The following is a 26,807-nucleotide window of genomic DNA, read 5'->3' as shown; positions in this document are numbered from 1 at the left end:
GCTGTGCTCCAAGGGAAGGAGCCATCTCAGGTCTGTGATGGTTACTCAGAGGTGTTACTTGCTTTAAAAGTAGTTGACTGTACTGCAGCACTCCCTGTCACTCAGCCAGTGTTCCAGTTCTCACCCAGGACCTGCAAGGAAGTTAAAAACCTTTGCTGATCTGATTTCCTTGGGGTCTATCCTGGTTTTTCTGAAATTCTGTGGTGGCGTTCTGGGAAGCATAGAGTTAGAGGTTCAGGGATAAAAAATGCTGTCATACTTGCTTTCCACCACCCCCCTCCCCCCACCCAAATCTTGCTTTCTGATATATCTATACTTTGGGTGGAAAATGGAAGATTTTTTTATGATTTAGTGTTTTAGTTATTGGACTGAATGATCTTAAAAGATCTTTTCCAGTCTTAAGGACATGCCACCTTTCTGATCCCTCTCTGGCCTGAGATAGTCATACCAAAGTAGTAACAGAGACTTCTTGTGCCTTCCTTAACTACATGTTTTTTACTGGTTTTGTTTGTTTGGTTTCCTGTTGATGTTGACTATGTCGTCATTAATTCTTTCTAAATGCATAGGAATGTTGGCAACAGTTTCTGAATTTTAGGTAGCCTGACAGGCCTGTATCCAGGTATTTGAGCAGTTCTTGAAATCTGGGAAACAACAGTGTCAACACCAGGGCTGCCTGGTCACTTCAGAAGTACTTCAGAAGCTTCAAAAGAATAATGAACCCATCAAGGCCTTTGGATAGTGATTGAGCTTACACTGTGAGAAATGGCTTTTGATGTGACATTTGGTAGTAATCGTCTAAATGAAGTGTTTGCAAGGGGAATTCTAGGCCACTATAACTATATATATGCTGCACTCACACCAGTATAAAAATGGCTTTAAAACTATTTGCAGAGCTTACCAGTTGGTTTCTCAGGAGAGGGAGTCTGGTGCCTGTTCCACGTGAATGCATTCCATTTCTGGCAGTGATTTTAGGCGTTAGATAATTACATTTCCTTACTGAACATTGTTTAAGAAGTCTGCCATTTTGCCTTTATTTTATTTATTTATTTTATTTTTAACTGTGATATCCTGAAGGAAGCAGAATTTCTGTAGGAATTCCAGCATCAGCAGTGAAGAGCAGATGAGAATGTGCAGTGCTGGGAGGCAGCGCAGAAGCAGCTTTTGGGAAGGGACAGTGAGCTCAGTGCTTGTGCCACTTGGTGCTGAGCTTCAGGAAATGTCCTCAAGAACTGGTTTGATCTGGGGAGAAAAAACTTTCTTCTTCTTTTTTCCTTGTTTAAAAACATGTTTTTGAGGTTGTGAAACAAGCCCAAGACAGCCTTCAAATGCCAGCTTTGGAAATTGTGCTGCATAGGATTTCTCAGACAGATGGAGGAGACATTCACTGAGCATTTTTTTATCTTTTTTTGTCAGTAGTAGAAGAGTAATGCATGTTTTTCCTTGGGCCTTATAAAAGATAACTGCTTTTTCCCCTCTTGACTTCAATTGTTTTATTTTTCTTTAATAAAGACAGGAGTTTCTTAACAATAAAAGTAATAAAACAGACAGAGAAGCCTGTGCTCCCTTTAAAAAAAGGAAGAAATAAGAAATAGGATAAAGTCCTTTGTATGGCATAGTAAACTTTGAAGAAATTCACAGCAGAATAGAAATATGAATTTTAAACTGTGTATAAATGCAGGAGAAATACTGTCAGTACTTAATTTTCATAAAATAAGAACTGTTTAGGCACGTATTACTCAGCCATTTAGGGAGGTTTCCAGAATATGAATCTCTCTGCTTTCTCTCATTGGTAGATAGTAGTTCTTGGGGAAAAAAAAATTGGAATAGCTTAAAACACATTGCACCAGAAAGCTTAATTTGTTATGTGATCACTAATTCTCTGAACTGCAAAGTGTTGTAATACAGATATCTTGCTTTCCAATACTTTTATTCACTGATGTGATATATTAATGTTTTCTCAGATCTCTAGTCTTCAACTGTTCTGGGCTATATGGATTGATTATAAACATGGCACTTATGCTGCTGTTATGATCCTAAATGAACTGCTTATGCAGAAGCCATCATCAATCACCTTGTTGGCCCAAAACTTACTTAAGCAAATACAGTCTTTGTATTGTCAAAACATTCAGTAAGGAAAAGCTCACAGAGTTTAAATCCTGATCTTTAAATATTTCATTTAGTGAAGTCTGAAGTATTTTTAGCCTATCCTTAATCACTGGACTCAAATTTTCTTTTGTGTTTTTAAGGAAACACCAAGGTTTTTGAGCAGCAGTGATTCCAGGGTCTGGGACCTCAGCTTTCAAGACTGGCACTTACCTTTCCATCCATCAAGGGACTTGTTCCATGCCCTTGGTCTCTGCTTTCCTGCAGCAGGGTTCAATAATCTGTGTGGATCAGAGGTACAGGGAAAGCCAGGTTGTGGGGAGCAGGGGTGTCGTCCTCCTAGCGTCTTCTGATGCCTCTGAACTCCTGGGTGCAGTTGCAGTAGGAGGGGGATTTCTTTCTCTTGTCTGGCCAAGCAGACAAGGCCTGCAGTGGTTTCTGAGCAACTATGAGAAAGTTCCATCCTTATTTTACTGGCATGCCTGTATACTGCTAATTTTTAACAATTGCATCTTAACAAGGACATCTACTGCTTCTTCCTCTGAGCACCTGCATTAACAGATCACCTCAATCTGGTAAGAAGTTTGGTGGAGCGGTGCTGTGCTGTTTCTCTCCTGCAGTGGCTTGATGAAGAGCCATGACTTTTATTACTGCTGATTGCATAGTAGAAGGTAGAAAACAGCTTTCAGTCAGTGATGGTGAGGGTTCTATTTTCCTCCAAGCTGTCTGCAGAGGCATTGCAGGAGAAGTAGCTTCGGAGCTTTTACCTCTTTCTTGGTTTCTTCCCTGATTACGTCTTAATTTGGAGGAAAATCAAAACACTTAATCTCTAACTGAGGTGAATATTTAACAGGAGTGTATCACGTGCCACTGTATTGAGCTTCAGTGGAAATTGTTGGTCCCTTCATTCAGTGCAAAGTTATTTCACACTGACTCAAAAGATCCCAAGAGAAACAAGACTACTTAATCCCAATGTGTGGTTTGGTAAAGGAATTGCGGAAAAAAACCATTTGTATTCCTGTGCCAAACAGGAGGTTCAGATAGATCGAAGGAACTGATCTCTGACTTCACTGTATTGAGTAATATTGACATAAGAAGCATTGCCTGAAGGGTCCAAGAAGACCAAGAGTACAGCCTAGAAAGAGATCATGATGAACTTACTCAACTAAACCAGATCAAGCCATTGTTTTGAAAAGAAATGAATGCCTGAGCCTGTGATGATTCCCTCTGCACCCTTCATTTCATCAAAGCTCTTGGACAAGGAGAGGAGAGGGTAGGATTTCTCTGCAGTAGATGGATGCTTTTTCTCTTTGCAGCTCCTAACATAGCTCATACATGAATGGAGCAAAGGTACTCAAAAGGGATAATTAAAAAAAAAAAGTTGTAGTCAACTTGAGGTCAAGAGAGAAGTATATGAGCATTCGATTTAAAATTATGTAGTAAAATATTTTTAATGAAATTCCCAACTCTGGGAGTGATGGGGGAAGCAGAGTATTGTGTCAAAGGTTGCATATACATTTATGAAAGTTTGTGGCAGCATTAAGGCACACTTCCAAAGAGAAACTGATAGATCTCCCTGAGGAAGTCCTATAAAGCAGTAAAATCATATGAATAATCAACACTGGAGCCCATTATCAGCATAATGAGCAAACTCTTGATTATAAGAGAACTAGAAAAGAGAGAGAGAGGTGATGAGAGATCAAAGGCATGGAATTAGAAGAGAGAAGGAGACGTTAAACGGTTTGGGACTTTGCTCCTTGGAAGGAAGCCACTGGGAGGACAAAGGGAAGTAGTGAAGCTTTATGAAAGGGTGACTGGTGCAGGAGGTGAGTGAAGAATAATTGGCATTTCTGAGACCATGAAGACTATTGGGACATCCAATGAAAATATAGCTATAAATCAGACAGATGGAAGATCTATTTTATACAGTGTTTTCACCATATTAACCATTGCCAGAGAATGATATGGAAGACAAAAGCACAGAGAAGTAAAAGTTAGAAAAAGAAACTGAAGGCAAGTGACATTTATTTGTATCAATAAACATACATTATCATAGTTACCTCTGAGGAAACATGAAAAAAATCCTGTGGCACTAAGTGATAAAGCAGCATTTTAAATTCAGCAGTGACGTAATGTGGCTAGACAACAGCCCCCACTGTATGTGTACAGTGATGAGCTCTGAATTGGTTTTCCAGTCAGAGGCATAACTGGGGTTTATAATAGGCAGCTCTATCAAAATATTATCTCATTGTTTAGAAAAGCAAATTGAAGGTTAGATGCTTGTGGAAAAATAATAGTGATCAAACTAGGAAACAGTGTGTAAGCTCACAATGCAGCTGTGTTGTGAGTGCTGCATGAGTTCTAGTCCCATCGCTCTCAAAGACCCAGTGAAACTGGTAGAGATTCTGAAAAGGCTGATGTGAATGATCAAAGGTGTGCAGTGAATTCCTTGTAAAGAATAATAAATAGATCAAAGCTCTTCACTTTCAAAAAGATGTCTTTGAAGAGGTATGATGGAAGTACAGTCTTAGCAGCATGGCATGTATGTGAACCCATTATTCACTGTCTCTTTTGATAAAAAATTTTAGACCACCAAATGGAAATAGTGGGTTGCAGGCTCAAAACAAAGTGAGATATTTCTAAAGTGGGAGCAGGACTTCCTCCTTTCTCTTTGGCATCAAGTCTTTAATCTGTTGGAACAATTTCCTGGATTTAAGCTGATTTATTCTGCAGTTAACACTTCATTAGAACGCTGTTCATGGGGCTTTGTAAGATTAGCTTTAGAGCTCTGTGCACAAGAGAAATCCTTTCAAATGGTGGAGTAGGTATATGCAGCCTGGCAGGCTAAAACGGCCCCTCTGATCAATTTTCATTGGGAAAATTAGTACAACTTCTCAACAAAATATTATAGTAGAAATACCTAGTAAAGTCAAATACAGTTCCTGCAGCTCAGGACATACTGCCTCACCTTGTGTGTGGTGTTTTCAGGTTGTGGTTGGAGTATTAAAACGTCTGTGACAGCAAGACCTAATGCACCCTCTTTGTCTGGTCATTAGCTGGGATGGTGGCACTTTCTTACACTGTGGTCCGTAGTTCCAGCTGCCTCTACTACAAAAATAATACGACATTAAAATACCAACCAGTTGCAATAGTGTTGTTTTTGTATTGCTCCACAGGAGTTAGAAAAGCAGGTGTTTTTGGATTCATGGAAACTGGATATGACTTCAGTGTACAGGTACTATTTATTTGCAGTTTGTCACCTATGCTTTGTTATGTTTGCATATTTATTGGCAGAATTAATTTCTTGCAGTTTTAGGCTGATGTAGCACCTTGCTAAGCACTTCTTTACTGAATTGTAAAGACAGACTTCACTAACTTAAACTCATAAACTACTCAAGTGAACTGTGCTTTTGACTTGTGTTTAATATCTGCTCCTGACCTGCAGAAGGGCATCTAGTCACAGAAGCATGTCATTATTTTCAGTTCATTAAATAAAAGCTATAATCTGTAAATCCTTGAGATATTTGGAGTTTGAAAGAGTAGGGAGTGGAGTGGTGCAGTCTGCTGGTATTGCTGAGCTAGCCCCTCATGGTCGCTTGTGTTAGCATATGGTCTCAGGAACCTTGTGTCTCCCTGGGGACACCTTGCTCCTGAGCAGGGCATGGCTGTGCCCAAGACTGAATCTGACTCTTGAGGTGCTGAGGAAATGTTCAGTGCTAAGGTGAGTTACTATCATTTTACTTTTAAAGTGTTATTGTGATCCAGAGTAATTGAATTACTGAGGTTTCACAGATAACTAAATGTCCTGTGCTCTGTGGGTGCTTTCAGACCTCTCCACTAGTCAGCTAAAGCTCATTAGCTGAAATTGCTGTGGACAAGGCTCAAAAGAGTACCCACGCTTTGGTTCCCTCATGGTGGCTTAAACAAATATGATACTCTTTACAATTGGGTTTGGCACCTGATTGTACCACAACTCACCTGACTAATACTGTCTTTCTTACGGTATGATTGGTACGATTGCCCTTCTTCAGAACATTTTAAATATTTTCTGAGGATTTTTTTAGATACCCCCAACTATAACACTGCAATACTGGACATGGGGTATGTAATAATACAGCTGCCATTTTCCAAAAGGATATGGCAATGAAGCTTGGAAAGGGAGGAAAAAAGAGTAATGTTGGAGTGAATAACTTTCATTTTATATCTAAGATGCCTGCATCAGCTTAAATTCTGCTTAAAGGTTAATATGGGAGAAATGTGCAAGTAATGTTATGGAAAGGAAATACTACACCAAGTAAAAGTATTTGATAATTTTTCTCCAGATGAGTGTTGGCAAGCCACCCTGTCTGTAGAGAGGGTTTTGTCACGCTTTTTTAGGGTCGAGGCTGGTGTTCTTATCCTTGTTGTTTGCCAAGGGCCTTGGAAAGTTCCTTCTCTGGACAGCACGTGTGGTCAGTGGGACTTGTGACTGCTCAGAGCTGTTCAAATGGTCTGTCAGAGTTAGTTTTTGATAAAATCTTCAGAATGTGCTACTTTATATTGTATATTTTGGGGGATTTTTGTAATAGTGGGGTGAAAGAGTATTCTGTAATAATAGGTCAAGCTCTTGATAATTTTTGTGTCTCAAGGAAGAAGTCTTAATATTTCATGGGTGAGGCTGCCTTACTGTTTTACTGCAGCACAAAGTGTGAGAATAAATAACTTCTGTATTCACAAGGAACAGCAGTGTTTCAGTGCACTGGGGGAAGAAGCTTCTGCAGGACTCAGGAGAGACAGACACTGCCTGAAGTACAGATGGATGTACAAGCAAAGGGGAATTATTGTCAGGTGCTCTTCTTTTGCTGTATCCTAGACATTTGCTCTTGAACTGAATCAGACTGATGATGCAATACTCAGATCTTGCACAATTCTTCACATGTTCTTTTTCTGGAAAGTATTGAACATTTTTCAGAGTTGGCAATCAATTTAATATTAAGCCTGTTATTTTGATATATTAACATCTGCCCTGAAAAACTTACCAGGAAATTAATTTCTGCTCCAACTATGCCTTTAATGTGAAGTATCTGAGTTGACTCCTTATTCATTATAAAACAGTTTTAGAAAGGGAATTTTTAAATTCTTCTGATGTGTTCATTTTCATTTTTCTTTTTATTCTGGCCTGTGATATTTTCAGGTTAAAAATCTCATTGATTATACCACTTGCAGCAAAGGAAATTCCTGTTGGATAAAAGGAAGCTACTTTTGCAATTAGAATGGTATGTAATGCTAGAATCTACATCCTTAGAGATTTTTAAATCTGTAAGGCCCTGAAAACAACTGGATCCAGCTTTGAAATGGCTCTTGCTTGGAGAGTAATCGCTCCTCCAGAAATCTCTTCCAGCTTCTATGGTTCTGCAATTGCATCCAGGTCCCATAAACAGAAACCGTGCCCATGTTCCTGCTGTGCTGTCCTTACCTGCAAGAGACTGTGATTAGGCTTCTGAGAAACTTCCTCTTAATTCTTAATTGAGGAACTAGTTTTAGACTTGGGTGTAGTCAGCTTTTTCCTTCATTGTTGCTTTGGTGTGGTGCATCCTCATCTCACGCTGATTTCTAGGGAATTAAATCAGGAATTGATCTGCTGTAATCAACTCTTTCTAAACACGGAGGGGTTAAGCATTAAACCCATGTGATGGTCCACCTTTATTCAGGACTAGAGTACTAATAAACTAAATAAATTGTATTGAGATCTTCAGTTAGTTTTGAAAGAAGTAAAATCTTCAGAGGGTCTGTTTACAATGACTGCACATCCTAGTTCTCAATTGCCCTTGGGGTAATGGATTTCCATCATAAGATATGTGATGTGAAACTGTCTTAAGCTTGTGAATATTTTCTATATTCCAAATGTACCTAACTGAATTTCACTTAGTAGGAACTACCTTAACTTGCACTGTTAAAGTAAACTCTGAGTTGATCTAACCCATGGAATTTGGTGTGGAGAAGTTTGGGTGAGGAAAAAAGAAGTTACTGCTTTTACCTGGTAGATATTGCAAGCAAAAGCTATACAGATTCAGCTTACCTTTCTAAAAACTGCTCTTTTTTTGGTATAAGTTGTTTACCCAGTTCAGTTCACACAGTAGATAGCTTTGGTTTCTCATTTTGATCACTGAGATTTTAACAGGAATTGGTGTGGGGGTGAATGAGGAAAGGGAGGGAAAGAAGGATGGAGAAAAAGGGAAACAGAAGTTCTGTTAGCATTTTAGGAAGGCAAGGGCTTGGATCTTAGAAGTATAGGAGGATGTGCCTGCTGTACTTTTGCAGATCTCAGGCAGTAATGACCAGAGCTTTTGCAGGAACAGTTTAACTCACAAGCAGCCAGAACCAAGAACATCCACTGGAAATCTAGAGAGCAAATTGGGTTTGAGTGAACGTGCAACCTGGTGAGTAGGTGAGTTTCCTCCTTAGGCCTATCTGACAGAATTTGGGAAGGCATGTTTGGTACAGAGTGCCACCTGCCTTTGGCTTCCAGCTGCTTGCAGAAAAGCATTCCTTATTTTATGAAAAACATCACTTGCAGTTTTATAACTGACTTCAAACACAAGTCGTTCTTATGAGTGATGTTTGACTTAAGTAGCTGGTGTTTTCTGTCCTATGTCTCTATCGTATTTATGCATGTGTTTGCAAACTGCCCCTGTAATTTGTAAGGGAGGATGCTTACAGTGGCTGAAAGAAAATGTGGTCCATTGCTGCATCACAGAATCACAAACTGCTTTAGGTTGGAAGGGACCTCAAATAACTCATTTCAACCCCTTGCCATGGGCAGGGGCACCCTGCACTAGACCAGGTTGCTCAAAGCCCCATCTAGACTGGCATTAAGCACTTCAAGGGGTGTTTCTACCCTCTGTGAAATAAGACATTATTACCTGGTTTATCAAAAGGCTTCTATCCATTTCAGAAACTTATAACATAAATGTCCATGCTGATGTGTACTCAGGTATTCATTTTTAGCCCTAGTTACTTGTATCCACAGACCACCATAAAGACTCTAATGAGTTTGTGAATATATTTCCCTACCCTTTTGTATGTGATCCTCAGCTTAGACTGCAGGATTTGAAGGCAGTTCCAGAGGTCACTCACTACATGTCTGGTCCTCATTACATGAGTTGGTTCTAATGTTTATGTGGCTGTCTGATAGGCTGTTTCAGCTCACTAAGCAAGCAGAAAGCTAGCCTGGCAAAAAGTCTGCATTACACTTGCTCATGTTGCAGTCAAGCGTGCCAGACCCCAAGGCAGGGTTTGGGTCGTGGCTGCAAGGGGATGGAGCAAAGGAGAGAGCTTAAGGGTCTGGGTTTTCTTTCAGAAGCTGTGAGGTGAAACTCTAGTTCCTCTATATGTCCTGAAATAATACCTTACAACAAGGTGACTCAATTTAGCAAAATTAGAGTTCTGTCCTATGTTCTGTATACACTCTATCCAGATGGATTAGATTTATCATACATACCTTGAAGCTAAGTGCAGGCCCCTGCAAATCATCCGGCAGTGTCCTGAGCATGTACGTTATCTGCTCTCTGCTGCGGGGGAAGAGCTAATGCTGCCTAGACATATGCTTTCTTACAATCCAACCTCAAATTGAAATACCTGATAGATTTAGAAAAAAAAGATGGCACACAAGGAGCCTTTTCATCAGTCAGTTCACTGATCCAGGTGAAAGGTAGCCCTGGAAAAAACACATGAGAGAGAGAATAAAGAGATCTGATTTGCCATGTTACAGCATAATCATCAGCCTGGTGCAAGGGAAGGAGAGGTAGGAAGTTCTATCTGGTGTAGGGAGGACAGGAGCATCCCTTTTGGCAGAAACTCACCGTTGTTCTAAATGAGTAATGAAATGACCTCCTGAATTGGTCTGTCCTGTAACCATTACTGTTTTTAACTGTGCTAAGTGAAGTTGCCTCTCCTGGCCAGCTGCCTCAGGAGGGACATGCAATTCAGCCTGACATAAACAAGGATGTTTTCTGTTTGGAAGCAGATTCACAGACTGGAAATTCCAGAAGGGACGGCTGAGTGGCAGTCATAATGAATCTGAAGTAATGGCACTGATACTTGAGAAGAGGTTGTCCTTCAATGACACAGGATAGGCCAAAAAGGAAAGAGCTTGTTCTGAGAAGCTCAAGGAGCAGTACTACATGCATAGGAGGATTATTTTATTAATGAAGAAGAAGGGATAAAAAGCATGTAATAAAAATCTTACTTTAGTAATTTATTTTTCATACAACATGGTCTTAAAATTTGTGTTGCTCCTGTGAATGCCCCTTTTGCAAGCAGCCTGCAGCTAGAGCAGATTAAGATAGTGAAACTGCATCCCAAGACCTATGTCTGTCTTCTATGTTTTTCGATATTCTGATTAACCATCAATATTTCATATTGAACAATACGTATTTGCTGTGATAAAACTTATGGACTCTGCCATGTCCACCATAGTGGATAACTTGAAATTGGAGCTGTTGAAGTGTTTGATCAGCTTTTGCCTGCAAGTATACTACTTTCTGATGGCCCAAATTTTTTTTTTCAAGTTTGAGTGAAGAAGAAAAGCTGCAAAGACACAAGTGATTTAGATGTATCTACATGCACAGCACAGTGAAAGGCTGTGAAGAAGCATTTGTGTCTTCTTAGCTGCTGAGGAGCAGAATTATTTGTTCTTCCTGAACTTTGCATGTGTCTGTGATGATTTTTAAGTTTGGTTTATCCAGACTGCACATATATTTGTGTGTGTATGTATATATATATGTATATACCCTGTTCATGCCAAGGGATCACCTTCACCAGTGAATACATTACTATGTTGGCTTTAGGTTGTACAGTTTATATATTTGAGTGAACACAAAGTTTAAATAAAAGTTACTCTACAAATTTTCTTGTGCATTTGATTTCAATATTTTTCTTGTCCCAGTAGCACCCCTCACAAATGAACTAAAAAATTTCAATCTAAATTGCATTAGAAAATATGAAAACTGAGGGCTAAATAATTCTTTGTTTAGCTATACAATAACTTAAATACTGGTTCCTCACAGACAGCAAGAAGGCTCAGTTTGGTGGAATGGTTATATTATGGAATGGTTTGTGTTGAAAGGGCCCTTTAAGTCCACCTTCCACTAGACCAAGTTGTTCCAAGCCCCATCTAACCTGGCCTTGAGTCACTGCAATTTAATGTTTAGTAACCGGTGAAAATGCAACTTTTTCAGTAAGATAAATGAAATGCAAAATCAGCATTAAATTTCAGTAAATTGAAATGTGATATTTAATGATAAAAATCGTTATTAAAATCTCATTTAAACAGATTTCCAGTCCACCTTGCTCTGGAATGCTTTACTTTGCTCAATGCAATATGTATTCACATTTGATTAGTTTTTTTTCACTTAAAGTGTGAAAACACAGTCGATTAGTAGGAAGCATGGCTGAAATGAAGCAGAAACAAGCTTGAAAATAAAACTGCAGAGGAAATGAAGGATCTGGTGGAAAGCAGTCAGATTTCATCCTAAGCTGCTTAAAAGCACGTTCCTGCTGAAGACAGCATTTTCCCCACTTGCCATGGGTGGGTGTGTGCTGGGGAGCAATTGAGTTCAGCTACACATAGTGAGTGCTGGAGGGTGGGGACACAGGACAGGGAGCAGATGGTAGGAGCAGAAAGTGCTGTGGATGCCTCGATGGTGACACTGCTGATTGTTTTGATTTGGGCAAACATCTAGCCAAAACCCTCAGGGGCCCTCACCGGTGCCTGGGTGGGACATCCTGAACTACAGGGCTGATGGAAGTAGTTAACCCAGAAGATGAGAAGCATCTTGGAAGAGATCCCTTTGAACACGTCCTTCACCATGAAACTGCCAAGAAGATCTCTGTGGTTTAGTCTGAGCTCTGTGGGCTCTGACACTGCCTAACACTGGTGTTGCTTTAGTATGATGCCACTGGGCAGCAATGGACATAGAACATCATGTGAGTAACGTGACTTGTCACAGCTATAGCTGGTTTGAAGCTGAACAGATAAATTTGGCCATAACAGAAACCCAAGTTGGCTAGCCTAGTTTGTTATAGAGGTAAACAAGTTCCCGGGTAAGGCAATGATAGGTTGGATTGGAACTCCAGCTCAGGACCCCAGCCAATCCCATTCAGTCCTGAATGCAGACATATCGTTGGCCAGTGAGATCTTGACCAATCAGGTGTTCAACTGCAGGAATTTTGAGCTCCCTGTGAAAGGGCACGTCCATCCACAAATGTTGGCTGTTGTCTTGTGACCCTTGGTGCGCTCAGTCGTGTGCCTGTCTCCGACACTGCAACCCTAACATAATAATGAATGGTGGTAACAGTCACAGCTTATTTCATTTGCAAAACCATTTAAAAGGGATACCATGATCAGAAGAGACTTTTTCAAAGACAATAATTTACACAATTTTCATCACAGAAATTTCTCATTCCAGTTTATATCCTGGGTGTCTCCACTCTAAAACTTCTTGGACTGTCCTGTATAGGGGAGCTAAGCATAGTTCTGTGTTTTCAGGGACACTGATCCAGATAATGTAAACCACTTTAAAGACTTTAATAGCATTCTTGCTTAATCAGCCCTATAGTCAATGCCTGTTAGTTCAGGCATCCAGCAGGAACAGTGTCCTTCTTGCTGAGCCCAGTTACACCCATAACAGTATGATATTGCTTTTAATTAAAATTGGATTCATCCAGAATTAATGGAAAGCTAGGCACAGACCTTTTTCTTACAAAACCATTGTTAAATGTAGGTCTTGTTTAAACATCTTAGAAACTTATATGCACCAGCTGACATGTCTGTCCTAGGTGTAGCTCAGATTCCAGGGATGTAAAATCATGGCTTAGGAAGCTGCTGTTCCTTTGCTCAAGTGCAGTGATGCCTTAAAGAGCTAGGAATAAAACAAAACACTTTTGAGACAATATTATTATAGGAGGTAATATACAGGCTGGTCTTCATTGGGGGCCTCCAGGGGCAGATATGGAAAAATGCCAACCCCCACATAGGGTGAATACAGCTTTGTAATTTTAGCAAATTAGTATAATTGACAAGAATCCCCAATTAGAAGCAGAAGTGATGAGGTAACTCCTCCTTTTCTGATTTCTCCCCCTTCTTAGATAAGAACTAAGCTCTGTTTATGAAAATGTGTCTCGATGAGCTGGTTTCAACCTTGGCTCCCTGAGAGTCTAACCTTGGGCCTCCAGGGCTTGGAGCCTCAGGTACATGTTTGTCTTTCTGCCTGTCAGGGTAGGGAAGAGTAGTGGAGTTAGCTAGGAACTATATAACTATGCAACAATAATCTACAGAGCTATGAATATATATGAAGGAAATATAAAAGCAAAAATAATTTTGGCAACAGCAGAACCTGGGACTGCACTGGTGAAGCAGAACACAATTTCTTTCTGTAGGCACGCAGTTTATCTTGGAGGTGGAGCACCATGTGGCACGGTTCCAAAAACACATGAGCTGGAATGCAAAGTGAGCAACCTTGGAAAATACTTTGAAACTGAATTCGGGCCCTTTGCCTGTTTCTCTGGAACTTTACCATGTCAGCCAGCATTTTAGTATAGAAAACAGAGTCGCCTGTGCAGGTTTTGGGAAGCACATTGCTGTCCAGAGGCTTGCATAGGGCAGAGGAACAACAGAACAGGAATGCCCAAGGGTCTCAAGGCCCATACATGAAAATTAGCTGAGATCTATATGCCAAGACTGTGGTTTGCCCAGCCAGGCTGAGGAGCCCTGCCAGGCAGCTGATTTTCCCCTCTATGGGAGAGTAACACAGGAGGCACAGGAAGTGGGAATCCCCTTATAAAGAAAGGGAGAAGTTGCAGTGATGAGCTACACAGCAAAATGGCTCAAGAAATAAATGCCTGAGCAGTAAGCCTGCAGATCATGGATAGTGTACTTTGGTTCTGGCATGGGTTGTAAATTGTGGATTTATTTCCATCTTCATTTGCATACCTAGGAGCAACACTTCTGCTTTCCATCTTATAAGACGTAGCTGGCTTGTCAGGGAGTGGTTCTCTTGAACCTTACCCGGATTGTCATGGCTGTGAGTCCCAAGAGAGGAGCTTCTTCAGCTTGCCTCGCTTGTCTGCCAAATGAGGGAGCATATGCTTAGGTACATTTAATGCCATGTTTTGTAGCATAGCTTGACAACTGATGGGTGTAATTTTGCCTCAGTGTGGTTAATATACAAAGTAAGAGTGTAAGTGCCTATGGAGGTGACACATTATAAGCTATAGTCAAATTGAGGTGAAAACCCAAGAATTTTTAGCCTCTGAATGCAAGGTTTGGTTGCACTGAGTTCCTAAATAGTGTGGAGAGATTGTACCTCCCTAAGAAAACAGATTTGAATTCAAGATGCAGCTCTGCAGCTCTTGCAGCTCCTAACCCTGCAGGAAGCAGTTGTGCCAGAGCTTAAATGACCAGAAAGCAGAGCCTCAGAACCTACAGATATTGCACCTCACACTCAGTGGGTGCAGGCCTGTAGTACTCATGGTCTTGACTACTGAACTTAACTCCAATTTCTTTCTTTGTATATTGAAATGATGTAAATTGAGAGCAGCCTTGTCTTTGAGTAAACATGCAAACATATATTTAAGATCTTATTTATAGGTAGATGGTCTCTTTCTGGGGTTCGCCTGCCTTATTTTTTTGTAGCCTTCTGTCTTCTACCCTGATTCTAGTCTCTGTGCCTAATAATTCACCACATCTTTCCTGGATTCTTGTCTTACTGGTTTTCAAGGAACAAAGAATCTACTTCAGCCTTTAAGAACCCTTTGGAAAGGGATAGATAGTTTCAGTTGGGGGATTTGGGTGTATTTATAGTAAGATATAAATAGAGGCAAGAGGAATACTTGCAAAGCAGGTGGTACTGGGCCATCTATAGAAAAAAATGTATCATTTATACATGGATTGTTTCAGGCAAACCTTTTGCTTTGCCTGTGGCCTGACTTCTACAAGAATCTTTTCAGTGTTATGAATATTTATGCTGGTTTGTTGTGGTATTTTAAACTTGCGTTCAGCTTATGAAATGACATGTTTGTCTCTTTAAATAACAGGAGGAATGGAGGGAGTAAATTGGCTCCTGGGCAGACAAGTCTGCAGAGCTTTTACAAGGAGTCTTAGCATGGTTGGAAGGGAGGATAGCCCAGCTCACCAACACCCCATCCTTTCCTTTGCTTCTGCACTTGGAGATGTGCTCTACAAAGGTCTCTCCACTACAAAGCATCCTCTTTTGAAAGTTTTTTAGGCCTTTTTTGCTCAAATGTGCCCATTTGCCATGTTTCAAACCAAAACACATGCTATGTTGACATAGCAGAGTGCTCAGGTGAAGTTGTGGCAAATAGTCATATAGAGCTAGTAGATTTTATGCTGTAATGACGAATTACCCAGATTTAATCTAGGGCAATCACACTGAGCTTGCTAAGATCTTGGGAAAAGAAAAGTATGTGCATCTGCCAATGGAATACCCTCTGACCAAATTAAAATGAAGTCCTGAGGCTGTGTCAGCCATTTTCTGGAGAGCTCACCAGTGAGTGGATTGGGAAAAGCTGGTTCAGCAAGCTAAAAAAGCTGCTTGCAAGGAGTGATGGTGACCCCCTATGTCTTTTCCTTCAAAAAGCCTTGAAAAAACTGTACAAGCTAGGTGAATAGATATAGACTCTAAATTTTTAGGAAAAAAATCCACTCTCTGAGGCTGTGCAGGTTTAATCTCTCTGTGTGATTTTGCTCTCATTAGAGCAGTTGTCAGTAACTTCCTGGCTCACCTCAGTATTTGGGCCCCACTGGAGGGACCCTTCATAGTTCTTACTTCTGGGTGAGAATGTGCTATGAGCTGAGAGGCTTCCCAGGCTGACTGTGCTGCAGACTCTCTGCAAAGCAAGTCTCTTACTCTTCTGCAAACTTCCCTACAGAGGTTTTCACAGCTATTTGAACCCAGCTATTGTTAAGAAAGGTGTCTCTTCTGTCTCAAGGAAGTTTCACATAAATCTCAGCATCTAAATTAGCAGTCCTTTTTTGTTGCTGTCCAGCTTGTTTTAAGGAAGGGGCAGCACATATTGCATATTATGGCTTACAGCAGCTTGCCCTAGAGAACCCCTTTCCCTTGAGACAGCATTTAGAGCAATAGTAGACTAGGAAGATAAGGATCAGATTAATTTCAGAGTTGTTTCAATATTGCTTATTGTGTGCACTATAGTTGTATCTAGAGACCATGTATCAAAGTTCATGAGATAAATGCATTTGATAATCCTTGCTTTGAACCCCTACTAGATTTTTATTCTTCTCATATAATAAATGATCAACAATGTTGTGCATGAGTACAAAATGTGTGTCTCTCCTGCTCTAGACTTTGCACACTTCATGGATGTGCTTGTATTGACAGCCAACAGCATACCTGGGCAGATTTGTGTAGGATGCATCTCAGGCCTCTCTGGGACTTTGTATAGCTCAGGGGAAAATAGAAGAGATATCTGCAAGGCTATAGCAAAAGTTTCTTTGAGCAATCTAATGCAGAGCAATTGGTGGTCTGAGATGTTCTTTGGTCAGCCACGGCTCAGTAGAGAGGAGTTATTATATTGGTGTCTTCCTTCTCTTTAGACTCTGGTTTAGGGAAAAATGCAAGGTGTGAACTCAAGGTTCAGGAAAACTCCCACGTATATAAAAACCCACAGAAAAAGGTGGCTGGTGTGTGCGCAGTTTATTTGTTCCTTTGGGTAGAGTGGACAACTTCTTTGTCTCTTGGGTGACCCCAAGAATAAGTATGACCTTCTTGCCTGCCACCAGTAGATGTCTTTTCAAAGGAGCATAAGAGAAGGGATATGCTCTCCCACTAATGAGATGAAGGTGGTCATTCTAGTACTGGGTCATCTGACTGCACCTTATCTGCAGATAAGCTTTCTGATGCTTGTTTGAAATTCCTTTTGTGTCTGTAACCTCATGTGATGCTGTTCTGGAGAGAACCTGGTAGATGTTGAGGTCTTGATCAGTCCCAGTATATATGGAAGTTGTAATTCCTTAGTAGAAATTTTTTTTTTATTCCATTATATCTCAGCAGTATGACAGTAAAGAGCTTTCCTCTGGGGCTTACAGTGCACTACATAATGGCTCTTACCCCTCTTCTGAATAAAAATTCATTGTGGAGTAAGGGGGCTGTTGCCTGTAAATTAACTGATTTTTTGAAACTCTCACAACTGGTGTGTTTTACAGCAAAAGAAGTCTGAAAAAAAAAATAATTGAGTTTCCCAAAGCTAAAAGAGATGTTCCTATGGCTGATTTTCAGAAGGAAAGGCATTTTGGTTTTATTTGTTTTGTGATAGACTGGCTTCAGCCCCCCACCCCACCCTGTGTTAGTTCTGGCACAAAGGGTGCAGCTTTGCAGCATTTGGGGTGAGGGGGACCCCTTCTCCCCAGCACAAGTTTGTGTTGAATTAAAGTGGGTGGCGAACACAAGTGTTCTTTTCCCACTCTTTTTCTTCTGTGGTTAGTAGCCGGTAATATCTTAGACAAAGAATTTGATTTGTGACAGTATTCAGACGTATTTTCATGGCACACTCAGCTGATGCCCAGGGAAGTCCACCACATGCTTACTTCTGTTCCATCAAATGAAGTTGGTGACTTTGTTTATTTCATCTGCAATAATAGGTACAATTTTCCTGAACAACCAGGTAGTCTGCACCACCAGGCGTGGTCATCTCTTGCCAAAGCCCTTTTCATGTTGCTTGCAGGTGCTTGCACTAAAAATTCTTCTGTCTAGAAACACAGCTAGAGTGTCTAGAGTAAAAATTAAATGCATTGTAAACTTAGCCATATTATTCATCCATCTTCATTGCTGTATTTATAATACTCAAAGATTTCTCCTCTGGCTCCGTGGTAACAGCAATTTCCCACAGACATATGGCAGCTTCTTATACTGTTGATTACATTTTTTTCTTTCCTTTGCTGACTCTGCACTATCTGATAGAGTGATGGTTTGGGCTGCCAAGCTAACAGTGTTGTCTCCACATGTTTCACTGGACCAGCACTATCTAGGGCGGTTTTTATATCTCACCTTGTATGGCAAGGGCTGCCCTGAGTTCTGGACTCTCGTATGCTCTGCCAGCAAGGAGCGTGGATCTCTACACCTCTGTCTCCTGTGTGTGGATGTGGTTTTGGCTGTGTGTCTCAGGAATACAGCACAGCCTTGCCTTTGCTGGCAGGATGCTGGGGTTTGGGTATGTAGGGCATGGCAGGGGAAGTCAGTATTACCACATACTAAACAGTTTTTCATTCTGCTGATCAGGTAATTTCCAGTTCGTTTCCAGACAAGCTATGGCTGAAATACCAGCAATGCATGGAAGTAGATGCAGTTTCTCACTTGAAAGGCCTGAGCTTTCAGGGCAGCTTTCTGTGGGCAGGGCAAGGAGTAACCAGACTGACACAGTGAGAGCAGCACAGGGTTTGCCTTCTGCATTTTACAGGTGCTTTGTGTTGCATCAAGAACCAGCTTCTTGCAGGCTTAATTTGAAGCACAGACAAGTCTAATGAAAAATCTCTCAGCATTCTTTGATTAGCATATCTTGTAATGCTGTTTCTAACAATATGCCTTTGTTTCAGAATCCCTATTTGCTGCTTTGAGGATTAATTGGCTCTACTTCCAGCACAATGGATGAACTGCAGGATGTTCAGCTGACAGAGATCAAGCCACTCCTGAATGACAAGGTAATGCTGGCTGCTGCTTTGTCCTCACAGGTGTACTCAGGATAACTTTGTGTCTGGCAAGGAGCCCTAGCTGCCAGAATCTGTCCACAGATTGAAGTACCTTAAGTACTGAAACCCAGTAAATTCTTCCCCCCTCTGGTAATCTACCACCACCCACTCTCCCAAAGTCTCCGGGAAAGACAGACCACAACAATTCAGGTAATTTTGGAGTCCTGGCCAAACAGTACGTCGTGCCTGTACTGAGGATTTGCAAAGGCTGGACAGCAATTGGAAAGGTGATCCCATTCCTAACCTGGTGTAGCTGTAGAACCCCTAGTAAGTTTCTCCTTGTTAGAGAAGTGCTGTATTGTATCCTGGTTTTTGTTTGGTTGGTTTTGGGTTGTTGTTGTTTCGTTTTGTTGTTTGGTTTGGTTTTTTTACTTTTTTTTTTGTTGAAAATATTCTGTCTTAAATGATCCTTTAGTGTTTTGACCCCTAATAAAAAAGCCCTGTCTCCCTGGATTTAGTAGTGGAGAGCAATTTCCTTTTAATATCTGCAGACCCCACTTAGAACAGCCCAGATTTATGCAATACTGAGACTTTGGAAAATCACTGTATTGCAGTAGCTGTTTAAGTCCTTCACTCTGTGGGCTGGGGAAGAGCTATCTGGGCTCAGCGGATTCTGCCTCAAACTGTTGCTGAGAGTGCCTAAGTTCACTACAGGGAAGATCTAGCATCTTGCATCTGCAAACTGTGATCATGAGCAATGTGGTTTGGTCACTTTCCATAGCTCGCAGCCAAGTCTAATGATGTGGGAATGAGTTCCTAAGGCTTTGCTGTTTGATGGCTGATGAGCAGGACCTGGCTTGTGCTGCCAAAGGGCTGTCTGTGGTGCTTTGTCCACTCACTGTGTGCCTGCAGAAGACTGCATTGTCCCCCACAAAATGGGTGAAATCTCTGGAAATCTGCTATGTTTTAATCTGTACTGATTAGTTTTCGCTCATTTCTTTAGTGTTCTAACATATCTGTTTTTAGTATCCGTGAAATCTAAAAACTCAGCTGAAATCTGCAGTCCAGCTGCCTGATCTGACAGACTAGTGCTGACTACTGGGCTTCCACCATTAAAAAAAAAAATGTTTCCTGGAAGGATGAGTCTTGAAAGTACAAAATCAGTGTAGATCAGCAAATAAAAATATGGAATACAGGCTTTGAGGGCAGTTTGTAATTTCAAAACAAGAGAGAAACATTTACAGAAGACAAACTTCCTAAAGGCAGTGGCCCAGATCTTGCTCATGATTCTCCTGGGATTTTCTGTATTTGAACTGGGTAGATTGCCCTTGCTTCAGTCAGCTGACCTAAGTCAGAGATGTTGAGGTATGCCAAATCAAAGTGGTTTTCCCTTTATAAGTTTCCAGTCTTTGTCTCAAGTATTGCCTGGACAGCCCCATCCAGTTCTTACTGTGGTGTCCATTGTGGTTCAAATGCAGAGTTCTCACCCAAACAGAACACCAAGTGGTGTTAACCAGGGTGCAGAAGGGCACACACAGAATGATTACTTCTTTGCTTAACTCAGTGTTGAAGTTACAGGAAATATTTATTATCTCAGTAGGGAGTAATATGAAGGGTAGCTCCAGAACCATCCTCAGTACTGCATGGGAAGAGAAATATGCTGTGGCTCTCCTTTTCACACTTTTACAAAATGAGGGCCTCAGGGAGCAGCCACCTTCAAGGTCTGGCCCTTATTAGAGCTTTCAAGCTTGAGAAAAAATGTGTACTTTTTAGATATAGTTTATGGAGCATGAGGGTGTGGTGCAATAACCTGCTGTTCTGTGCAACATATCAGAGTCCAAAATCTATTGAGCTGGCGGTTCACTAAGGTTTTTACTGACAACCCACTTTAGATATAGGAGTTTGAGCCAGCATGGATTAATGGCCAGAAATAGTACAGTAACACTCTTAAGGTGCTAATGAGTGAGTGCTCATGAACTCCTCAGACACAAAGGCTACTGTACACAGAGAAGGAGCTCTGGAGTCTCAGACTCTTAAACCAGTGGAATTACCAATGGAAGTGGAAATTGGTTGTATCTTGTTCACTGGTCTGAACTATAGGTAATGCCACTGTGGATCACTGAGTCCTGGCTTTTTTCTGCCTCAAATCAGCAAAAAGTTATGAACTTGACTTTTGAAGAATATAAACACTATTTTGTTTGCATGTAACTTGGTGTTAGTTATTGTGTAACTCATATCAAGTGCAGGAAAGTAAAATACATTATGTTTGTTCACCTCATTCAGGCTCACTAAAATGCAGCGACTTTTTACTGGGGAAGCGAAGGAACTTCAAATGTTCCCATTTTGTTGAAAGAGAGAGAAAAAGAGAGTATTGCTTGATCAGAAAAACTATACCAGTGACACTTTGTTATTCTGGCACCTTTGACTCCTATTAATTCAGCCTCAGTGAAAAGTTATCGAAACGTCAGAGCCAGATTCAGGAAATGAAATGGGCAGCCCTTAGGCTGGATTAAGTCAGCCAAGGCAGCGCTGTGCTTTGAGGTGCAGCCATCTCGTGTTTAGAGGCCTGAAAAACTTGCCTTAAAGTTTCTCAAATTAAGACAATGAATAAATGGTTTAAAGTCAGATTTTCAGTGTGTTAAAATCAAGGATGTGAGAGTCAGGGCACATCAGCTTCTTTTGCCTCATGGTATGCCTTGACAACAAGCAGCCCAATTCAGAGCCTCATTCCTTACTTTGTGTCATTTCCTTCCCACTCGCTTGGGGAATCTCAGACTTTTCTAAGTACAAATGCAGGTCACTTTCTTTTTTACTTAGCATGCACCATCCAAATCCTGTGCCATATACAGACATTTCTCGTTTCTCCATAAAGAAATGGGTGACTGAACTGACCTGCTTCATGAGCTGGTGATGGTGTCAGAAATCTCAATTAATTTCAGGGTCTCAAACTGAAATAAGAGGAGACTGCTTTTTATTTTCTTTTCCCCAGTACTCAGGATTTAGTGGTTTTTGCTATGTCCTGCTCAAAACATGGCCAGAGTTCCATACTTAACACACAGGAGGAAAGAGGGGAATGGATTCTTAAAACAGATTTGCAGATATTTCAAATGTCTCAAAGTGTAGAATATAGGTAGCAACCCTTGTTCTTATTTACAAGACAAGGCTCTGCAGCAAGGAAAACACAGCCATGTGTTTACACATGGGGAGGAATGAGGGTGCTCAGCCAGAAGAAATTTTTGGAGTGTTTCTGTTGTCCATATGTGATCCTATTAATTTTAGTACTAAGGTGCTCTGTTGATTTGGCACAGCCTGGTTTTTGGTAGTGAGGGAGGGCCACAGGAGTAGTTTCTGTGAGAAGCTGCTAGAAGCTTCCACCATGTCCAACAGAGCCAATCTCTGATGGCTCTGAAGATGGACATGCTGTTGGCCCAGTTAGAGAGGCTGGTAATGCCTCTGTGATGACACAGTTAAGCAGAAAAATTGATACACGCATGTGCGCAGTTTTCTCCAGGGGTGGTGAGGTGCCACGGCTGCTGCCGTCCTGGCGCAGCGCATGGCAAGCCTCTGCCGCCTGGCCAACCCCAGCCAGCCGTGTCGTGGGAAGAAGGGCAGGGGCAGTGGCAGCAGCCTCTCCTTCCCAGGCCCCGCAGGAAGAGAGGGGTTAAATAGCGCGGGGCTGTGGTGGCCGTCACTGCCTGCTTGGTGGTGGTGGGGCCGCGTGGCCAGCAGCAGAAACATGGTAAGAGACTCTCTGGCACAGAACCTAGATGAGATTGATCTCTCGGAGCTGCGGGATCCTGTAGGAATCTTTGAATTAGCAGAACTTGTTACCAAAAGCACCTATGAGCAGCAGTTTTACTTCCAGTCAGAGAAGAGGAAGACATGAGCACATGTGAGGGAGAACAACAGGGCAACACCAAGGTCAGTGGAAAAAGAGGGGGAAGAGGTGCTCCAAGTGTCAAAACTGAGATTCCTCTGCAGGCCATGATGAGCACCAAGGTGAAGCAGCTGTGCCCCTGCAGCCCATGAGGTCCATGGGCGATGCAGAGATCCACTCACAGCCCATTGGAGAAGTGCTCCTGCCAGAGTGGGTGGATGCCAAAGAAAGCTGTGATCCAGTGGGAGACCCAAATGGAGAGAGAGCCCCTGCCTCCAGAGACAGAGCCTTTGCTTCCAAACTAGAGCAGCCCATCCTTAGAGGACTAAACCCCGTGGACGAGTGATCCACACCGCATCAGTATTGGGAAGACAGTTTGCCTGTGGGAGTGACGCATGTCATGGCAGTTTTGGGCAGACTGCTGCTCATGAGATTAGAGCCACGCTGGAGAAGTTCATGGAGAGCAGTCTCCCATGGGAGAGGCCCCATGGCATAGCAAAGAAAAGACTCCTCTTCCTGAGCAAACGAGTGGCGAACTGACCAAAACCCCCATGCCCTGTCTCCTTGCACTGTCGGTGGGAAGGAGGAAGGGGTTGGGGGAAAAACGATGTTTTAAAGGCTTCTTTTATGTCTCATTATCCTCCTCTGACTCTGTTAATAATAAATTTCCTTTACACCTTTAAATTTGAACCTGTTTTGCCCTTAGAGTGTTTTCTCCCGTCCTCATGAGTTGAGACTCATGAGCCCTTTGGTAATTTTTTTCCCCTCTCCTCTGCCCAGATGAGAACAAGAGAGGGTGAATGAATGGCTTTCATGGGTACCTGGCATTTGGCCAGTATAAGTCATAATGGGTGCTATGCCTAAAACACACCCCTAAGCTGGGATGCCATCTCAAGTGGTTTGCTCAGCCTTCTGCTGATAGCTGTCAGTGATGTAACGTACTGTGTGGTTAGAGACAGTGTTTCACAAAGCACATAAGCACATGGACAGGTTCCTGCAGATCTTCTAACCTGCAGGATGCCAAGTGGGTGCTGTACTGACTGTGTTCACCTGCATGCAAGGGGTCACCCTTGGGGAAGAGTCAGTGATGAACTACTGCGTGCAGTTCCCATGGACTTGGATTTCAGGAGCTTGCAGGTCCCTGTGTCTGTCATGGAACAATCCTATACCTGCAGCAATGGCTGCACAGAAGCTGACTGCATGTCTTGTTTTCCTGCACTCAGTACGTGAGATCCCAGGAGTAGTTCCTTTAGGAGTTTTGCATCCAAATTGTTAATGGACACAAGGAATAGACAAAACCCAGTCCCATATGCAGCCCAGCTGTGGCCAGTGTCCTTCCTATGTGCATCTGTCCCTGCTTGAACACTCAGCTGTGCACACAGGTACTCACTTCCCTTGGCTGGTAGCCTCCCTATAGCCCTAGGACCTTGTTGTATATGAATGGGCAGATCTTGCATGGAGTTTGCTTGTACAGATCTTGCATTTCATTGCTTACCTGACTGCAGCCAGTCTTAACTGTGTTATAACAGAGTTCTCTATGGGAAGCTTTCATGCTGTTATTGGGGGTGTTCTGGAGCATTGTGCTGATCTCCTTTTTTCTTTTTTTTTCTTTTTTCCTGTTTTTCATTAACAGAATGCAGCTCGCAACTTCCAGGACTTCGACTGTCAGGTAAGATCTTGTGTAGGAGACAGGATCAGTTGGTAACTCCCCATAGCTCAGCAGTAATGTTGCGAGAGTTGATTTTAATTTTAGCTCCTGTTAAGGTTTGTTCAATAAGAACTGGAATATATCCAGTGACGGAAATTGCCCTTCACCCTTTCATGCCAAGCAGCATGAAGGTTCTGAGTTCTGAGGTGCTGACTGCTATGCCAAGGCTGCACAACACCTTGCAGGATGGCTGGTCTCCTGAATAACAGTTTATTGGAAAACTGCAGTGTGCTGAAGAACTGCAGTTCTTTCACATCCCATCTGGTTCACTGGCTGGGAAAGGAGGAGCTTGCATGCTCTACCTACATGTCTTGAGAGGAGAGGGAAGTGAGAGAGCTGTCCCAGGTACAGCACACTGCTTTGCTGGGCCTGTTTTGACACAGCCATGGTTGTTTACCAGGAGTTTATTGATGGTACAGAGGTGAGCACAATGGCTCTGCTTGCCAAAGGAATAATCCTTTTGTAGAAGTGATTGCTCCACCAGCATCTAAGACAGAGGACATGCTCTGTGATAGGCAGAACAGATCACTGAGATTCTCTGGGGCATTCTGTGGAGCACAGGCTCATTTCCCATACCAGATTATCCTGCTGCCTTCTCACTGAGCACGTGGGTATGGTTCTAGTGGCTATTGTTTCTCTCTAGCAGTTGGAGGCTGCTGTGTCTGTAGTCCTCTGCTCAGCACAGGGCAGGTCATACAGCACTGCGGTAGCACACTAGGGGCTGGCAACATCATGATAAATTTACTAGAAGTCTGTTGATGTAGGCGGTTCCAGGAAACCATTTGCAAGCCTATGCACAGCAGGAATGTAGTAAATACAGTCCTATGAAGGTAGTCCATATTTTTTCCTTCTCTGGAAAGCAGCAATAGTGTTAAGCAATGATTTTTCTTTTGAAATAAAGTTAGATAATTGGTTTAAAACACTTTCCTGTGCTGTCATGTCTCCATCTATCTGTATCTTCTCTTGCCTTTAGAGGTAAAGTTTGCTCCCGTGTCAGATGGGTAATGGGTAAAAACAGGTGCAATGCCTTTCAGTAAGTGTAAACAGCAGAGGCACTTCCTACTGTGGTCTATGTGCCAGGATTGGGAAGAATATGAATATATTGTGTATTGGCCTCTGCTGCCAGTTCTCTACTGACCCACCAAAGCTCTGGGTGTGCCCACACCTTGCCTGGCTGTGAGCAGCATGGCTTGAGGGAGCCAGAGCAGAGTGGGAAGGTGGGAAAGAGGCCCTGGCACAGAGCTGTGTGTAGCTGCTGCCTTTTGGCTCTACACTTTCCCTCAACAAGGAAAGCCTCTTTGCACTTTTCTTTAAACAGAGCCCCAGATCTGAAGCTGGGCAAACCTCACAGAAACCTGGCACTGCAGTCACCAACCTGCCCACTCAGCATGTCCCAGAGCTGTGGCTGTCCTCTCCAGGGCTGAGCTTTGGGAAAACCTGAATGGTCTGCAGCCAGGGAGTGATACTCTGGGGAGTGCTAGGCCAGGAATGACAGGATTGTTGATTCTGTGCTTTACTGTAGATCACCAGTGAGCTGGTGGTCATGGCAACAGTGGGGCAGGAGGCAAGATGTTCTTTCTGGGAAACCATATAATTAATGTAGAATACTTTTTTTTTTTTTTTAAGTAAGATGTTAACACGGTGTCTCTCATGACTGTAAATATTGTCCCAGCCTCACCTTCCTCCAGCATCTCTCCCTGCAAGGTGTAGTTTCAGGGCACACCTGGCTTGACATTCCCCCCACATCATAGCTGGAAAGTACTGCAAAGGCTGGTTTAAGTCTCTGAAATCTGCCAGAGAGGATGGATGCTGTATTGGATCCTTGGGTTTTCTGTCTCAGTTGCTAGTACCAGGAACTGTGCTTTACACATAGAGACTGAGCTTGTGTCCTGTGAAAAATTACTGCTGCTTTTTAATTTAGCAAAGCACATCTGGCTTCCACATCCAGGCCTCTGTGAACCTTGTGTGGCTTTACCAGTGTCAGGGGAATTTGAAGTGAAGAAGGTTACCAGGGCTTTCAGAGGAAGGGACATCCTCTTGTGCCCCACCCACTTAGGCTGGGGCAGTGTTTTAATTTGTCCTGAGTTTCACAGGGAGGAAGAGCCTTGGGGAGGATTTCAGTTTGACAAGAAGAGGCACAAACTGGCCACAGACTGATGAAAGCTGATAACTGGAAGATGATTTCCAGTTACAGTGCAGTGAAGCTCTCAATCAGCTTCCAATAGCAGCAACATCTGCGAGGGCCCTGGTGAGTTTTAAGGTAAAATTTAAAGAATTTGTGAGATAGATTTTATTATCTTATACAGTGTAGTGTTTGCAATATGAGACCATGGCATCAGTGATGTGAGATCTGCATTTCAGACCTTTTTATTTTTCTAATAGTTGAAAAAAAGCTGTTTTAAATGGAGTTAAAGCTG

General features: G+C 42.2%; 1 protein-coding gene across 3 annotated transcripts in view; it reads left to right on the top strand.

Annotated features, from left to right (window-relative positions):
• Positions 1-26,807, top strand: part of NDRG3 (NDRG family member 3) — a 58,682-nt gene that overhangs the window by 7,767 nt on the left and 24,108 nt on the right. For all 3 annotated transcript variants that reach the window (XM_066561287.1, XM_066561286.1, XM_066561285.1), the window contains exons 2-3: positions 18,713-18,817; positions 24,316-24,351. In XM_066561287.1, coding sequence (XP_066417384.1) covers positions 18,761-18,817; positions 24,316-24,351 — 93 coding nt within the window. In that variant the 5' untranslated portion in view covers positions 18,713-18,760. The remainder of the gene's footprint in view (positions 1-18,712; positions 18,818-24,315; positions 24,352-26,807) is intronic.

The sequence above is a fragment of the Molothrus aeneus genome, chromosome 17 (genome assembly GCF_037042795.1).
Source record: "Molothrus aeneus isolate 106 chromosome 17, BPBGC_Maene_1.0, whole genome shotgun sequence".
Classification (NCBI taxonomy): domain Eukaryota; kingdom Metazoa; phylum Chordata; class Aves; order Passeriformes; family Icteridae; genus Molothrus; species Molothrus aeneus.
The sequence above is the reverse complement of the archived record's forward strand: the minus strand, read 5'-3'. Positions and strand labels throughout refer to the sequence as shown.